This window comes from Durio zibethinus, chromosome 25, assembly GCF_047325235.1.
Source record: "Durio zibethinus cultivar Kanyao isolate XHJ-2024 chromosome 25, ASM4732523v1, whole genome shotgun sequence".
NCBI lineage: Eukaryota > Viridiplantae > Streptophyta > Magnoliopsida > Malvales > Malvaceae > Durio > Durio zibethinus.
Genome location: NC_143186.1, coordinates 15995135 through 16014577, shown reverse-complemented (window position 1 = coordinate 16014577; position 19443 = coordinate 15995135). Strand labels below are relative to the sequence as shown.

Genomic DNA, 19443 nt, shown 5'->3' with positions numbered 1-19443 from the left:
AAATCTCTTCTTAGGAAAATGTATAATAGATCCAAACCAAGCTCCCAGATAGCAAGTAAAACCAGTTGCCCGACTTCAGAAGATTATAAAGTTTAGGTTTTTACTAGATGACAATGTTCAAGGAAACAAATGCCCCAACTAATTCAAATTTGTAAGTAGCAGACTCTATTTTGTAGTCACTGGTCAATGTTCATTCTTAATTTTGAAAGTAATTTAATGCAATCAACATTATGGTCTGCCTTTCTTTCCTATGCTCCTGCATTACATATCTATTACCTAGAATGTTGTAATATCGCTAGTTCTTGGCCGGATTGAGCAGGAGAGCTGCATTTGGATGTTGGTGGTTAGTATAAATTCTTTGTGGCTTTAATTGATTTTGATCAAATACTAGGATATTGACATGGTTTTAGACCTTATTATATGTAAATTCTGATATAATGTATTCTAATGCCTAAGTTTTCAATCTGCTTGCTGAAATCCAAGGCTTTGTCCCTTTTCCATGCTGAAATTGTTTAAAAAAATGCTTCCATTTTTGCCTGTAGAAATATATATACAAAGACTGGTTTTTTTTTTTTTAATTTTTCTATGTATTACTTATTAAAAAAAAAAAGAATTAGTTTTACGTTTGTAGACGTTGCCATTGCCATCAGTTTTAGGCTCCATTTGCAAGCATGATTTAAAGAGGTTTTCACCGAATCAGAAAATGAGTTTTATTAAAAAAAAAAAGGAAAAAGACTTTGGCAATGGAAAAGTTAGTGTGAAATCACCTAGTACTTTAACATGCAAATTCGAACAAAATCTTAAGCCACAAAATTCAACGAGGACTAAGAATGGTGGAGTCTATAACGAGACTAGTATTTGCTTTAATCATGCACTGCGGCACCTACCATGAAAGTCATAGCAAGACCATAAAAATTGACTGTTAATTTTTGTTCATTTAACTTGTTTTTGATGTACGATAGGTTAAAATGTAAGATCCAAGAAAGCAAGTAAAACAGTTGCCCATCTTGACAAGATTCTAAAGTAATTAAAATTCTCATGCTAGCTAGTATTTCATAACGTAATTAGAATTAGACTGATGATTGAACATGTCAAATGAACAAAACATTACGACATTGCAATAGAGACGGCCATTGAAGCAAAAGATGGTTGGATGGCTTGGCCCTTGTTCCTCCTGATCAGAACAATGATCTTTTAACAACCGAAGTAATGGCTATCTAAAATGTTAGAAAGAGTCAAGATTTATGCTTAAGCTTGTTGATATATCCTTGAACTTGTAGATTTTTCAACTTTGTTATGTCTTGGCCATTTGCTTTTGTCTTGCGTGTTTTAAACCTCCCTCTAGAAGGTCTATCCCAAACAATACTCCATAGAAAAATCAGTATGTAATACTCCGTAATTGACCCGCAATTGCCAACAATTATGGCAGACAGCAAGGAAATAGCTAATAAGAAAAGATGGAAATTACTGCGAGATTGCACTTTGCATTAAGTCTGCCTAGTGGCAACTGCCATGAAAGTGTCTCCAAGACCATAACAATTGAATTGACTCATAATAATTTTGGTTATTTTGCTTGCAATTTCCATGGCCGTGTCTTTTTCTTACTTTTTTGGCAATTCGTTTCGCTACTCTATTATTTCTTGGTTAATATAAATCAAGATCACTTCCACCTCCTTTTGCCACTAGCTAATTAACTATCTCTTTGCTCCTTATATGTCTTTTTCCAGGGTTCTATAGTTATCAAAGAAGTTAGTTTCTTCTTATCTGCTCTAGGCCTTTTTTTCTTCACTTTTTTTTTTTGGCTGTTTGAGTTCCTGCGGAAGTTTCAGCCCGTCGAAAGGTTCAAATTAAGCAGGTAATTTTCAATTCAGTTTTTTTTTTTTTTTTTTTTTTAATTTCTGCTCATAACCTATGGAAAAAATTACTTGCTTGATCCGGTTTCAAGCTTATCATGACATGCCTTATTTGCTTTGTTTGGGTTTTGTTGTTCTTTTACTAAGAAGTTGACTTCACAATGATTGTATTATAATCTTGTTAAAATCGTTGTTAAGGTGACTTTATGGTCTTATTTGGAACAAGGAGCATTTCACTTATAATTTTTTTTGTTATAATACTACAATATAATCTTAATTTCTGAAACTTAAGATTAAATAGGTTATGAACTCTTTTTTAATTTTTCAAAGGATACGAAGATGATTTCAAAGTTTTCTTATTTTTACTTTACAACTCGCATTTGCTTTAATTCATATTTAGTCTATCATTAAAGATGATTATATTATAAATTATTTTTTAAAAGTAATTACAATATAAACTACTCATTAATCGTCCCATGCATAATACGGATTTAAAACTAGTATGATAATTAAGATTCAAAATTAGAAAATCCTTCTTTCCCTTATGGAGTTCCTCATTTCCTTAAAAATATTGTATAATGTAAAAATTAAAAAAAATATATTATTACATAAAAGGAAGAATAGTCATCGAAATTAAAGGAATTGATGTTAAAAAGGCACATTAATTAGTTGTAGAATCAATTAATTTGTCTATAAATTCCTAAAATATAATACTGACTTTACCCTTCACCCCGTATTTTTTGTCCATTCCTCAAAATTATGTTTTTCTTAACATTTATTTTTTTATATTTTAAAATTACTTTTTATGATTTTTGTTTTTACCTTTTAACATTAAAAATCATAATTAATGATACATCAATCTTTAAAAAAAATTAATTGTAATGTAATAAAATATATTAAAATCAAATTATTTTAACATTAGCTTTATATATGTGGCATTTTGACTGGTTAGGAATATAATTGATGATCACGTGAATTAAATAAAATGCTCACACTATCATTTATTTTAATCCACGTCAAATTGTAAGATTTTAATTAATTTTTTAAAAAATATTAATTATTAATTTGTTAATAATTAAATCAAAAATAGAAAATAATTTTGAAAACAAAAAAAAAATCGAAAATCTTCGTATCGAAAATCACTAGCACTTCTAAAGAGAAACTCTATTTCGTTTGAAAAAATCTTTTTATTTTAATTTTCTGAAAAACAGTTTTTGTTTTCCATCTAAAAAATATATTTGATAAAGAAAATAAAATTTTATATTCTAAAAATATAAAACAAAAAAAAAATGGTATTAATAATATCTAATTATAAATATATAATATATATTTATTAATTAATAACTTAAAAAAAATTCAAATGTGGAGCCAATTTCTTAACTTGCAAAATATATACGAAAACATAATGATTTGTTTTCATAATTAAAAATTTTTTTTTTCACATTTGACTCTACTTCCATTTTTATTTTTTAAAAATTTATTTTCATTTTTATTATCAAACAAGTTTTCACTATTAATTTTTATTTTTCAAAAAAACAAAAAATAGAAAATGACACTATTTTCTCAAATCAAATTTTAGAGATGTCAAATGAATTAGACAATTAATGGCACAACACAATTCAATGATACGGATTGTGATTGGTATGATCTTTTATAAAATAATCAAATTGGGTTAAGTAATATATATATATATATATATATTTGTGTGTGTATCGTGTTAGGATAAAATATTTTAGGCCTATAAATCGATATAATATAACATGGCACGACCTATTAAAGGTTAGTGCTAGCACGTGACATGTGGGTTAATCTTTGAATATATTTATATTAATTTTTGTATTGTAATGAAATTATATTTATTTTTAATATTTTATTAGTAATTAATAAAATTATATTATATTAAAATTATTTATTAAATATTTAAGTTATTGATAGATAAATTATATTTAACTAGTGATTAACAAAAAAAAAATGATAAAAACAAATTAAAAGTTCAAATTAAGTACAGATTCAATTTTACAAAATAAATTACTATAAGATGAAATATATAAAATAAATGCACAAGGCATCACATTATATAAGTGAATTATTAGATGTTAGAATGAAAAATAAAATAATAATTTTGTGTTTTATAATATCTTTTTATATATGTGTTTATGTTTTTGAAATATTCAAATTGTAATCTCAATATTTTTGTTTAATGAATTACACTATCTTATTTCGTAAATATATGCATTTTATTGAATCATGTAAATTATATATCATTTTATTTTATTTTTATTTATTTTTATATATTATTTTTAATAATAGATGATTTTTTTAAAAAAATAATTAAAATTTTAAGAAACTATTAATTAGTTGTGGTTAGCTCATTTTGATGCGAAAAGTAGTATCGTGCTTTTGCACGGCATAATCTATGAAAGTTACAGGTCACGTGCCAGGATAAGCCTTATTTTTTACTTTTATGGACCATGCTAGCATGACACGTTAAAAATAATGTGTTAAAGTAATGGCTGTCTAAAATGTTAGAAACAGACAAGATTTATGTTTAAGCTTGTTGATTTATCGTTAAACTTGTAGATCCATCAAGTTTGTTATGTCTTGGCCATTTTCTTTTGTCTTGCGTGTTTTAAACTTCCCTCCGGAGGGTATCCCAAATACTACTCTCAAAAAAATCAGCAATTATGGCAGACAGCAAGGAAACAGCTAATAAGGATGAAATTTACTACGAAAGTGTACTTTGCTTTAATTCTGCCTTCTGCTACCACCACGAAAGTGGCAGCAACAACATAATATTGATTCAGAATTTATGCCATTTCGCTTGTTTTTCTTTTCACTTTCCTTGGCACTTCCTTTCTCTTACTTTTTTATACTTTTCTTTTCACCACTCTTTATTATTTCCTAATTAATATAAATCAAGATGGTAGCATAGACTTCTACCACGTTCTACCACTAGCTGATTGGCAATATCTTTGCTCCATACATATCTTCTACCAGGTTTTATAGTTAGCAAGGAATTTTGCTTCTTCTAACCTGCTCTAGGCCTTCCTTTCTTCACTTCTTTTTTTCGCTGATCGAGGTCCTGCAGAAGTGTAAGCCTGTCAAGGGGTTCAAAGCAGGTAACTTTCAATTCAGTTTTTTCCTTTTTTTTTTTTAATTTCTGCTCACTACCAGGGAAAAATTGCTTGCTTGATTCGGTTTCATGCTTTCATGACATGCCTTGTTTGGGTTTTGGTTTTGTTTTTCCACTTTCACTAAGATGTTGACTTTACAACGATTGTATTTTAACCTTTTTAAAAACACTGTTCAGATGATTTTATGGTTTTGTTTGGAACATGAACATTTGGTCAAGCAAGATGAACAATTGTGAAAAATCATTCCATTGAGCTTTAATTATGATAGTAGTAACGGTATCGCTTAAAATCAACAAAATGTTTAAGATCTTACCAGTCGTAAGGTGGAGGCTCGAGGATAGTATGATCGGGTTTGATTCTCAGTCATGTCATGTGAGTCTTTGGATTGGCAATGTTTATATGAAGTCCGGTTGATAGTTGATGGATCTCAATTTGCCATACATAAGAATAGCAAATTTTACAGTACTTGACAATCCCAGGCCTTAATTTTGTGTAATCTGCTTACTGTTTCTTATTCTTAAGAGCTGATGGTTTTGGTGATATAAGTTAAAGAAATGGCAATTACACTGGAAATGGCCAAAAAAAAAAATCAAGAGCTAGATTGTAACACATTGGAAGAAGAAAGCAGTTAGAATGTTTATACCAAAAATAATTTGACTATCAAAACTTGAATTGTAGCAATTATATATCCACAATAATCTATAATCTCAAAGGCTTTTAAAGACACCATCTCGAGAGATGACAAAGACCAAAAAAGGAGGTGATGGGAAGGAGAGCAGGGCGAAGCTTCCTTTCCTTTACTTTTGTTCAATCTTAGAAATAGACTTTCAGAAAATAGAGTCGATATAAACCATGAAGACCAGATGTAAACTTAGAATACGATTCGTATGAGTGAATGATTGTTGAATCTTGAAAGTAAAATTTATCATGCAATCGGAATTTTATTGCTTGATTGTTCGAAAAATATTGATTAGTGCATTTCATAAATATACCTTTAACTGCAACATGTAGAAAAAACACATAGTCATCTGCTTCTTTTTTAATATGTTGTTTCTTATGTTGATCACCGAACATAAATATCTAATACTATTTCTACTAAGAAAACGACACGAGCTAATCTTGGTCCAATGCTAGAAAATTGCTTACATGTTTTCTGAAGGGGAAAAAATGGTTTTGTGGCCAACTTATTGTTAGTCAACTATGTGCTTCTTTTATATGACAAATCTGTTTACCTGAGTTCTTTTAGAGATTGTATAGACGTGAATATAGCATTCTGATGTACATATCGTGTGTTTTAGGCACTTGAGACCATGGAATATTTGGCAAATAAGACTTTAACACGCTTGGAGAAAGGGAGCAGTCTTGATCAGAATTTAACGATCCTGAAGAAAAAATTGGTGGAACTCAATGGCCTGAAGGAGTACAATGAATCAATAAAGAGTGAGAAAGAAGTTGGGATTTGGTTTCGAAATGTTGAAAGAATTAATGGTGAAATACTGAATCTTGAAAATGAAGTTAGAGGAAACAATGTTCTCCCGCATGTATTCCTTGGAGAAACCGTTTTAGAAAAGATACAAGAAGTTGAAGAACTACTTCGAAAAGGGAAGAATTTTGATGGCTTGGTGATTGATGAGCCTCAGTGCATTGGACATGTTTTGTCAACAACAAACGTAATTGGTGATGTTGCAAAAGAAGTTACAAATGAAATTTGGGCATATTTGATGGAAGATGGTGTTTCAAAGATTGGAGTTTGGGGAATGGGAGGTGTAGGTAAAACAACCGTCATGAAGCTCATAAACAACCAACTTTTGAAAGAGACTGAAAAGTTCAACAAGGTGATATGGATCACTGTATCACAGGAGTTGAACATCTCTAAATTACAAGATCGCATTGCGGATGCTCTGAATGTAGACCGTCCTGAAGCTGAAGATGAAGCAATAAGAGCAGGGCTCATTTACGAAATGTTGTCTCGAACAGGCAAGTATGTGTTAATCTTGGATGATCTATGGGACCTACTTTCTCTTGAAGAAGTAGGCATCCCCGAGCCTTCTAATGGGAGTAAACTAGTGGTAACAACCCGGCTATTAGACGTGTGCCGCTGTTTGGGTTGTCTAGAAGTTAGAATGCCTCTGCTTTCAAAATTAGATGCTTTGACATTGTTCTTGAAAAATGTAAATGAAGATGTTTTGAACCATCCGCAGCCGTTACCCATTGTGGAACGTGTTGTTGAAAATTGTGGTGGTTTGCCCTTAGCTATTGTTACAATAGCACAAAGCATGAGTGGTGTACGAGACGTTGATGAGTGGAGGAATGCACTCCATGAATTACGTAGACATGAAACAAGTGTGGGTTGGATGGCAGGGACCGTGTTTCAACAGCTTCAGTTCAGCTATGATCGTTTACACAATGAAAAATTGAAGCATTGTTTCCTGTGTTGTGCATTATATCCTGAGGATCATGAAATCAATATATTTAAGCTAATAGATCTATGGGTTGCAGCGGGGCTTGTGGAAGAAGGGGTCGGCGAGGGGCTTACCATATTGAATAAACTAAAAAACAGTGGCTTGATTGAAAGCGGTACTAGATATCCACAACGTACCGTGAAGCTGCACAACATGGTGAGGGACATGGCATTATGTATTGCAAGTCCAAGACCACCATTCTTGGTGAGAGCTGAATTGCAATTGAAAGCGACACCGAATGTGCAAAAATGGAATGGAGATTTGGAGAAGGTAACATTGATGCATAATTGGGAATTACAAATTCTAATATTTTAAATATATTTTTAATTTTAATATCATTGACTCACAATTGTTTCACATTCTTTTTCCTTGGCCCACATGTCTTCAAATTTAATTCTCTTCCCTCTCTTTCGGTGGTTTCTTTGTCTTTTCCTCCCTTGACGTGATCAACATGATGGGAGCGTTTACGGGTACAAGAAAGAGTCTTGAATCTGTTGTGTACTAAAGTTACCATGGGATATAAGGATTCACACATTTTCCTCCTTGTGAGGTAATTTTTTTTTTTGGATAAAATCGTGAGTCTAGAAGGATTAAAGTGAATAATACCTCATAAAAATGTAAATCATAGTAGGTAAGTTGATTTAGGACATCGGATGAATGTATGTTCGGGTCCTGGAATCACACGAGCTTAGATGAAGAGTCTCGATCCGTGACAACTGACAAGTGGTATCAAAACTAACTTTGGAGATATTAGCAATGTGTTATCGAGGATGGCGGGTCTTTGTTGGAGTGGGAAGGATAGCCACAGATCTAAAAAAGAGTGTTAAATCTCACATCGATTATATACTCGAGTTAGCTGAAAGAGTCCTGAATCTCACATTGACTGTGTACTAGAGTTAGTCATAAGATATAAGAGTTAGTCATAGTATATAAGGTTACACATTTTTCTGTTTGTGAGTCGTCTTTTGTGAGATAAAATTATGGGGTCAGATGGATCAAAATAGATAATATCTTATAAGGATGTAAATCATTACAGATAAACTGGTCTAAAACGTCGAAAAAATGCGTGTCTAGATCTTAAGCTTTGTGGACCTTAAAGTTGAGTCTCAGCCCATGACAGATCATGGTCTGACGTGAATGCCAACAAGTGTTGCATTTCATAATCGGGAAACAACTCAAACCAACCTCTATTGCCCACACCTCATTCTAGCCTTTCTCGTACGTTATTCTCCTTGGTATTCCCTCTCTCGCAGGTGTACCAATGCCCATTGTAACCCAAATCCTCGAAACCGCTCTGTCAGAGCATCTCGAAACGCTTCCATTTGGCTTTCACGCCTGAGTAACATTCTTGATTTTTCGTGGGTCCGTAATATTTCGTTGAAGTCATCCATGCAGAGCCATGGCATCTCACTCTGTCCTGCCAACTGTCTAAGTAAAGCCCAGGATTCTTCCCTTCTACTTGTTTTTGGTTCTCCATAGAAGCCGGTCACCCTCCGCTTGTTATGTCCTTGTTCGCCTCTTGCCTACATGTGAATGTACCTCTTTGAGAAACTTTGGATCTTTAGGAAAACCTCTTCTTTCCACATCATCGCAACAACCCTTCTACTACCCTCTGCGTCCCCCCCAAAGCATCCTTGAAAGCCACAACTTATCTTTATTTGTTTCTAGTCTTCTTACATGCAGTTTCGTTTCACACAAAAAAACCACATGGGGATCTTTGCTCTTCACTAAATCTCAAAGAACACTAACTGCACGTGGGTTCCCAAGCCCCCCGCAGTTCCAACTTATGCCCCTCATTGATCCCGGCGGGACTGGAACCCAGTCTCCACCGCAATGTTTGCCTGAGGTGTAACTTCACCGGCTCCCTCTTTGCTTTTCTTTCCCTGGTGATCAATATCTGTAAAATCACTTACTTGGTCCCCGCTTTCCTCTTTCCAGTCGACCTCCCGAGTCCCGACATTTGCTTTGTTTCTGTTAACTTCTCTGGCTTGTTTCTTCCATTTCTGTTCTCCTTGTAGGTCCCATTGAAACTCCATCTGGCCCCTTGCTACTATGGGAGAGGGGCACGTCATCATCTGTTGTTGCCTCATCATGGACCCCTTCCACGTCATAGTTTCCTGTAGCCAACTTCTAAATACTGTCTACATTGCCATGCAAATCAACGGCCCTCACAGACTCGTTATTCCACGTGAAAACCTCCTCCTGATACCCATGCATTAATGAAGTTTCTGTGAAAACTTTTCCAGGGGTCAACCTTTCCTCATTTGTCTGCTTCTTAGCCAGGTTGACTTTGTTATTTATTACACCTTGTTTTTCTCCCTTTGATCCTGCTAGCATAATCTCTTAGTACACACTTTCCTTTTCCTTCTCAATTCTGATTGCTGCGTTTATGCCTTATATTTCGGACTTTCCTTTGTACCTCTGCTTGAACTGCTTTCCTTTCTCCATCACGGGACCGCCCTCTTCTGATGAAGAATGTTCGGAGATATCTTGAAGGTTTCCTTCATCTTTCGTTCCTCTGTTGTTCCTCTGTTGTTTCTGATGAAGATTGTTCCTGAGCGTATCTGTCTTTGAGCTTCGCCGCCCATTATATATTCCCTATCCTCATCATTGGGACCCTCAACCAGTCACCATACTGTCTTTTTTTTCCTGTCCGTCATCATCATCATCATTGTCAGATCCGCATTCCCCCTCCGTATGTCCTAATAATCACATACATAACAGAAGTTTGGCAGTCTCTCGTATTTGAGTCGGCCCCAAATGCCCTTCCCTTCTTTTCCTTCCAGAGAAATAAAACTTCTAAGGGGCTTTGTAATGTCTATCTCCACTCGAACCCTCAGGAGGCTTTCCCTTGCAGAATAGGACTTGTTGCTGTCTACCCCTTTTGTCTTCCCTATTGACTGCCCTATCTTTTATGCCACAGCTGTGTTTATCATCCTCAGAGGTAGCCCGTACATCCTTATCCAAATTGGCCTTGTCGAATATATATTCATCTGGACGCAGATCTCCGTCATAGTCTCTGAAGGGAATACCGGTTTTATCAAAAGACCACGGTGATCCCTCCAATACTTTCTTCTTATCATTTTTGGGTCCAAATTTGAATAAAAACAGGTTCTCCCCCAGCACTGTGACTGTCATCTCTCTTGCTAGCTTCCAGATCACCTTCAGGGTACCAATCAACGCTTCCTTGTTGAAACTTCGTGCAGTTAAAACACTCCCAAACATCCATTGTTGTTCCTTTGTTGTCAACTCCATTCTGTTCTAAATCTGTGATTATGCATTCTTTCTTTTTGTGTGTCAATCTTAGGTTTTGCCATGCTTTTTCCAGACTCTCTGCCATCGCCCAACACCTTTTACTCACTAGCTCTAGTAACTTCCTAATGACCACTGACTGTCTGCTGAAAAACTACCAACTACTCGAGACCTGAGGCATGAAAACTCTTGTACGTGACAAGACGACAACCCTCTTGCAAGACCAAAAGGTTTGAAGAGACTAGAATTTACTAAGAGGAGTTAATATTTGATAAACTGGATATTAATACTTAAATGATAACAAAATTGAGAAGTATTGATGTTATAAAAATAATAAGTCGATATTCTAGTAATAATAGTATGTATTACATAGTACATATTAAACTTGTTCATTGGTCAAACTATCAGTCAAGTCCTTATGCTTAGTCGACTCGTGTTGAGGGTTGACAAAATTTTCTAAACTCAAGTCTAACTTAGCCCAAGATATTGTTTTACTAATAAATAATTATTTTTATTATTTACTTTAAAATATTCAAATATTAGTATAAAAATATTCATTTAGTATGTTAATACTATTTATGGATCATTTATATATATTTACTATACCAATACAACTTACAAAAGTAGTATTTTTCAATTTCACAAAAAATTCAATAAAGAATCTACACAATATATAAATTTCAATAGCATGTCAAATCATTTTTATATCATAAATTCAGTATTTATAGATTTTAAATTAAAAATTCAATATTTTATGGATGTTGAATTTTTTTAATTTATGGATGAAATAAATTAAAAAATTAAAAGGGCAGTTAAATTATGATTTAGTTAGCCATATCCTTCTACTTTTTGTTTGAATATGCCTTCTTAACACCGTCTTAATTTGTTTATTTTATAAATGCATTTCAACATCGTAGGTCAAGAAAGAATGGATGCTTTTGCTCGTGAGTGCAGTTCTAGAGGTATTGTTGGTGGCTTTGGAGCAATGTGCCTCCCCCAAAAAACCTTATTATTCGCTAATCGCCGTGGTCGTGTCCATTATGGCCATGTTTATTTGCAGCATTGAGCTCTTTGATAGGGGACGATCGGACTCGAGACGTGAGAAGCCGTTCTATTTGTTCTATTCCGTCGTCGACATGTTTTCTTTGATTTCTGCCTTTTCTCAGTGCATCTTTTCAGTTGTAGCATATTGCTATCATCACAGGGGCCGCGAGAATCCTATCAAAGTATCTATTGTTTCTGTCATCTTCATCATATGTATGGCCCTTTCTAAATATACCAGTAAGCAGAATGTTGTATCACCTCCATTATAACTTTCATGGTAAAGGATTGATCTATATGCTTCTGCAGAGGAAATACTTTTACTTCTGTCATGTTCATTGTCTTATGTCTTGTCGGCAAAGAATAAGCTCTAAAACTTCCGGATTCCAGGTCCAAATCTCACCTTACGGGAGTTGTATATATCAACTATCTAATCAACTAAGGAGAGCAAAGAATAAACACACGTAGGAACAAGAGTTTTTTTTTTTTTTTGGTGTAGAATCAAACATGCAAAGAATTAGATCAATGAATTTTTTTTTTGGTGTCAAAGAGTTGAACAATGAAAATAAATCATGAGTACCTAATCGAATTGATAGAAGGAATAAGATTCAATTCTATCGATTTTTTAGAGGAAGTATATAACCATAATTATTGTATTATAATTAATCATTTAAATTCAAATTTTTATAACATTTGTCAAAATTTTATATGGATTTACATTTGTAATTAATTTATTCTTTTATAATTTTTTTTTGTTATGACTGAATAATTGTAAGATTATAATAAAAAGAATTACAAATAAAATGTTTTAAATACCTTAACTGAATACATTAATACACTTTTACTTTATGCCTATAGTAATAATACACAGCTCATAGCATATCTCTATATTAATTACGAAATAGAATATCCAACTTAATTCTTAATTGGAGTCAAAACGAAAAGCCAAACTTTATTGATAAACCAAACTTTGCATCAAATAAATTTAATCAGATAATTTTATATCTCTAGTAATAGCAATGAAATGAATAGCTCACAATTCCAAAGTGAAAACCACCCATTGAAGACGTTATAAACCAAGGTAATGCTTGGTATCTTTTGCAAAATTATCATGGTAATGTAATTATTAGAGTGATTTTATTATCAAGGTGATCCTAATACTCATAATTCAAAATTATTTTATTTGATTAACAATAATTAATTTTTAAGAATTAAAGATCACTGCATTTGATATTACTAAAAATTAAATATATTTTTTTTAAAAGAATGAAAATAGCCAAGCCATACATATTATAATAGTTGCATAAATTAATAATTTTAAGATTGTATAAAGATAATAATTTGTAAAATATTAGTAATATTTATTTATTTTATAATAAAATATAATTAAATTATTAATTTAATAAATATATTTTTATAATATAAATTATTTAGAAAATATTTGAATTAAAAAATAAAACTAATCTATTAAATTCATAATAAAAGAAAAATAAAAAATTATATTATATATAAAATATTTAAAAAAGTAAAAGAAAAATACACTAATTATTTTGAATTAGTTATAATGAATATTAGTTTGAAAATATAAAAATTTATAATATAAAATAATTATAATTTTAAGATACAATAAATTTTTAATTCACATATTAAATGGGTAAAATTGACTATTATTAATTTTACATTTTAATTTACTTCGGTGATAAAAGTTTCCCATACTTTTACATGGGAATTAGATTACCCTCCAAGGCATGATCTGATTACTCTTGATAATCTAATATCACAATTACATATGATCACTTAGTGCTTACCAAACATAATGATTTAATCATTATATGTAAATTACCATAATTTATGAAGTGATTAACCCATAATAAATACTATCTAAAAGAATTTGTTTTTAACTGCCATAATCCTTCTTTGAATTACTAAAGCTTAAGAAAAATAAAATTCTATTACTCAAAACCCAACACTTTTTTATCTCTAAAACAGCTTCATGGGTCTTAACTTTGTCAAATAGAGACTGAGAGACACTCTCCTTCCCCATACATCTCTTTGCTTATTCCACAATCTTAGGACACTCAGCATCCATGTTGAAGCTTCCAAGGAAATGAATGGAAAAAGCTGGAGAAAGCAATGAGAGCTAAATCTATGAAGCTAAAGGTTTCACCCCCAAAATATGGCTTCTCTCCAAGTTCTTCTTCCAATGTTTTAAAGCTCTCAACTAGTTCCTTTGCGGCCTTCTTGGCTTCATCACTTGTCGTTGTCCATAAGTTGCTTCCAATAGGGAAAATCTGCATGCAATAATACCTTGCTAATTATTTATTAAATAATCCAAAATCAAACTTTAAAAAGTAATCTTATAAAACGATACGTGATTTTTAGTCCTCCAATTATATCCAATTTATCACAGTATTCACTATTTAATTTGAATTTCAAATGCAATATTTTAGTCTTAGTTTTTTCTAATTAAATATCTGCTTTACCAATATCATTAGGAACGGATTAACATTTTTTATGTAACTAATTGCATACATTTTTTCCAACAATCGTATGATTTGAGTATTAAATTATTAATTCTAATAATTAGGATTCAAATTCTATAATCTTAAATTTTGCTTATAAATATAAAACAAATAATCAAGTAAGAGTAAATAAAGGATAAATAGGTTACCTTTTGGTCAACATAATTAGCCCAAAACCTGGCATGAGCCCTCTGGTAAGGATCACAAGGCAGCAATGGGGAATTCTGATTCCCAACCTTATCAATATATTCAACAATAATGAGTGATTCACATATGGGTTTTTCCTTGTGAATCAAAACTGGGACTTTCTTATAAATCGGGTTCATCTTCTGAAGCAGTTGGCTTTTGGTATTGAACACATCCTCTTCCTTGGTCTCATATTTCACTCCTTTCTCTGCCAAGGCTATCCTCACTCTTGTTGCATAAGGGCTGGGCTAAAAATTCAAGAGAACAACTTCATTTGGCATTGCTAATCAACTAAGCTTTTTCTTTGTGATGAAATGTTTGGTGATTTTGAAAATATTTTTGTTGCAATGCTAACGGCAAAGGGAATTGCGTCTAATTTATTGTTAATTACCATGAAAGCTTTCCATTGTCAACGACTAGGATGGAGGCATTTGCTACACAATCTTGTCACCTCTCTTTTTGGTCAGAAAGGACATTTAGTTTGGTCAAAAGATCTAATTTGATTTATTGGCATCTGAGTTCGACACTCAATTTCTTGAAAAAGGAATAAGAAATACAATATTGTGAAAAAAGAAAGAAAAGTTTGACATTTCAGCGGAAGAATTGAGTAATATGTTTTTGTATGGCCATGTTGAATTCAACAAGTGTTGAGGATTCTAATTTTAATGTGGAAACTTAACATTTTGTCATCATGTATGGGACTTTACACGAAAAAAGTCTTAAAATTTTAATTATATTGATGAATAAATAGTATTGTTATATACATCAATAATTGAGAAGAAGAAAAAAGTATTTTTAAATAAACTTATTATAAAATTAAGGCCTTTTCAAGATGATTTTTAAAGTTATTGAGCCTTTGTTGAGAAGAGTTTTTTCAAGATAATTTTTTTAAAGTTGTTGAGCCTCTGTTGAGATGAGCTTTCTCAAGATGATTTTTAAAGTTGTCGAGCCTCAAGTGAAAGGAGCATTTTCGATTTAACGAGAAAACTTTTTCAGTAATTTATGTTCAAAAAAAGAAAAAGAAAAAAAAAGAAAAGAAAAAAAATCTATTTGGATTCTGGACAAACTGTTTTCAATAAAATCAAAGGATAACACGTAGTTAATTGGTACCATTTTTAAACAGGCTTTATGGGAGTACTAATCATTCCTCACGCGTAACTGACTCTTGAACCCAGACTGTTATACAGACCCTAAAATTATCCTTTTAATAAATTTTAATTAATTTTAAGATTTTATTAAAATGATATGTTTTAATAGGTGGCCAATCGCACTTAGCAAAAAAAGATTGGTGGTGACTCCATTTTTCATTCTTTTATTTTCGTTTTCAAATTTATCGGGCAGATATAAAATCGTTACGACACATCTTATTCATATTTTCTAGTGATGTGAGATTCTTTACTCACATGTGAACCATTCCAACAATCTCCCTCGTTCACTTGTGATTTTTTTATTAAGTTTCACCTCAGTTTTCCTATGCGAGTAATTCCCATCAATGCCTTCTTTTTAGGCTAGGCAACCTCACGTCTTGGATGTTCTCAGTGCACCTTAGGCCAAGCATTCAACCTTGCCTTTCTATGAGTCTAAGTTGTCTCAAAGCTTTTCAAGCTTGAACTCAATCATAGCATCTCAAGCTTAGACTCAATCATAGCATACAACATTGCTGCCTAGGTTGTCTTAGTGCCTTTTATGCTTGGACTCAATCATAGCATCTCAAGCTTAGACTCGACCGTAGCACATAACCTTGCTACTTAAGTTGCCTCAGTGACTCTCAAGCTTGGACTCAATCATAGTACACAACCTTGTTACCTAGGTTGTTTCAGTGCCTCTCATGCTTGGACTCAATCATAGCATACAACGTTACTGCCTAGGTTGTCTTAGCCTTAATCACGGCCTTAATCTTGCACTCCATCACAGATTGACTTAGTACATTGCCTTTCTAGGTGTTTTGATTTCACACTTACTATGTCAAAATTGAACATTTGGCTTTGATACTAATTGTTAGGGAGATAAGTCACACTTGGAGTCATGGAAGCACACTAGAAAGTCCATACGTAGATGTTGAACATCACTTGAGCCTAAAAGCTTAAGCTATTTGGTTTTTGGGTCCTCTATGTATATATAAGACATCCCATTCACATTTTCTAGTGATGTGAGATTTTTTACTTGTATGTGAATCATCTCAATAGAAATTTGATTAATAAATGAATGGTTATAAACTTGATGATCTAGATTAACATTTTTAATAAAATTTCAAAATTCTAAAAAAAAAAAGAGATATCTTTTAATTTTTGTAAAACTTGAGTATAATAATTTTCTTTTAACATTATCATTAGTATTTCCATCATTTGTGCTTTTAAATTATTATTGTGTTGTGTTCTCATTTTATTTTGAAATTTGTTACTAATATTGTAAAAGTATAGCTAAAATAACATTGATTAATCAACTCAAACTTGAAATAATTCAAAACTCAAATTGAGTATAAATAATTTTTTTACTCATTTAAAATTTAATTTAATTAAAAATACTATAATACACATAATTGTAAAAATGAACTAACTTGACCCGATTTCAATTTATTTTAAAAAGTTAATAACTTAATAACAATTAAATTAAGATTTACCAAATGAGTTTTTTTTAATGAATACCTTTAAATCACTTTTAAGATTGGTTAAATTGTAATTTATAAAAAAATTTTATTTTAAATGTAAAATGATAATTAATTTGATGAATTTCAATTCTTTGTTCACCTAATATGGCAACTTTAAAATTTTTGATACACCAGTAAACATTTTTCAATTGATATAAAAGAGAAAATGAATGAGTATAAAATGTTTTTCCAAATAAAAGAGTTTTATATTAATCCTAAAGAAATTTGAAATCGATACGTTTGTATATTTTTCATTGAAACATTATATGGCACTAATCTTTTTTGTTGTATGGAGAAAAATAGAGTTATACATAACCAATCAATTTTTTATCTAATTTTTCTATTTAGAATAATCTTCCATTGGTGCTTTTATCAATTGAATGTAATTATATATTCTATCAACTAAAAGTTTAATTTTTCTTGTATTTAAAAATTTTATTATACATAAATTTTTATTATATAAAACTATTAAAATACATAATTTTAAAAAATAAAATAAAATAAATCTCTAACTTTGGTACTTGTTATGTTTTCTTAAGAAAATTTCATTTCTTAGTTGCAAAAAATAAAGAAAATTCCATTTCTAAAAATAACAAACTTGTTATGTAACATTTACAAAATTTATAATGATATCATTTTCAACTTCAATGATATAAATCTTCACAAATGAACGTAACTTTGGGATAAACACATTCAAAAGATAGTTCCAATGAATTTTATGAAACCTTAAAAGAATTCACCAAAAACAATTAATTTTACTTTAATTAATAATTTTTTACTTAAAATAATTCAAGTTAGGTTATTCAACCACCTAGATGACTAAAAAAGATAGTAATTTAATAAAATTGAGAAAGATTAAATAATTTTGAGATATAAATGAATCATATATATGCATATTAAGATAAAAGTTGAGAGAAAATGAAAATCAATTATTACGTCAATTAAGGTGAACAATTTTTTTGGTAATTTGATAGGATCAAATTTTTATTGCATATATCCAATCATGAGCTATTGGTAGCTCCACAAACTCCTTAATCATATAATTTTATAGGTAAAAAATCCAATTAAAGTGTTCAATGAATCATATACTGTTAATTGATTTGCATTTGATTTTATATTTGTTTTTATGTAATTGATTCTTATGGCATATATTCAATCTTAAGCTATTGGTAGCTCCACAAACTCCTAAATCCTCTAATTTTATTGGTGAAAAATATAATTAAAGTGTTCAATAAATCATATAATGTTAATTGTTGATAGAAAATATGTAATTGATTTGCATTTTATTTGATATTAGTTTTTATTCATGAGACTAGCTGTTGACATCGATTTTGTCCCCAAAAATAAAAATAATAATATTATACGAAATACAAAAAAAATAAATACCAAAAAAATAATACAAAACAAAAAAATACAAAAAAAAAGAAGAACAACAGAAAAACAAAAAAATAATTGAGGATGGCAGTGGTGCCATCCCCGGCACCACTGCCACCAGGCCTACCACCCATCCCATACCCTGTTCATCCTACCCTACTACCAGAAAATACAGAAGAAATAAAGAGGCATGAGGCTCGTGTTTACATCCCGTGATCGAGCCTCATGCCCTTCCTCCAAACACGTATGGCTGGAGCTCTATAAATAGAGCTCCTGGCGAAGCCAAAATGAACAGAGAAGAAAAAGGGGGAGATTCTGTCAAAAATAAAAAAAAAACTACAAAAAAAAAACCCACAGTCCTCGCCGAATCGGCCAGGAACCCAGCGCCAAGGAGGTACCTGCAACAAAAAAAGAAAGGTTATTAGTTTGAGTATTTTTTATAAAAAAAAAAAGAGAAGAAGAACAAAAAACTTAGAACCCCGATCTACGTCGATCGGGGCCATTTTCGACGAAAAAGAGACCAGATCTGGAATGATCGCGTCGAAATGAACCTTCTGGTCCCTTTTAAAGTTTTCGACCACCGGCGACGGCGGACAAGGTAGCGGTCAACGCAGTGCTCCGGTGGCAGACGACGAGGGCGTCGGACCTCTGCCCAGAGCCCTTCTCACCTTTTTTTTTTCAAAAACAAAAAAATGAACTGAAACAAAAAAAAAGAGACTGTTTTATAAAGAAAGCATAAAAGTAAAACGACGTTGTTTTGAGCATTGGGCCAAAACAATGCCATTTCAAGCATTAGAAGATGTGCACGTGGATCGAACCTGACCCGAGATTTGTGCAAATCGACCCGTCAATCCGCTTCAGCCACCTCCAGTCGGTTCGGACGAACCGCCAGTGAACCGGTCCGAATCGCTGGATCTCCCAAACCGCCCATTGAACCGAATCGATCAGACCGATCCAAACCATCATTGACCG

The 19443-nt window shown here is 31.8% G+C and overlaps 1 protein-coding gene and 1 pseudogene across 1 annotated transcript; one reads left to right on the top strand and one right to left on the bottom strand.

Annotated features, from left to right (window-relative positions):
• The first annotated feature begins 1507 nt into the window (after positions 1-1507).
• Positions 1508-12059, top strand: LOC149511686 (putative disease resistance protein At5g63020). The gene is made up of 4 exons (XM_089754632.1): positions 1508-1855; positions 4851-4972; positions 6286-7719; positions 11619-12059. The coding sequence occupies exons 3-4, from the start codon at positions 6298-6300 to the stop codon at positions 12012-12014; spliced, it is 1818 nt and encodes a 605-aa protein (XP_089610758.1). The 5' UTR covers positions 1508-1855; positions 4851-4972; positions 6286-6297; the 3' UTR covers positions 12015-12059.
• A 1580-nt stretch (positions 12060-13639) lies between these two features.
• On the bottom strand, positions 13640-14731 carry LOC149511685 (putative glutathione S-transferase; annotated as a pseudogene).
• Positions 14732-19443: the final 4712 nt, after the last annotated feature.

Coding starts and splice junctions, on each gene's coding strand:
- LOC149511686 (XM_089754632.1), top strand. CDS start 6,298: ATGGAATATTTGGCAAATAAGACTTTAACACGCTTGGAGAAAGGGAGC. Junction 7,720..11,618: donor GGAATGGAGATTTGGAGAAG/GTAACATTGATG, acceptor TCAACATCGTAG/GTCAAGAAAGAATGGATGCT.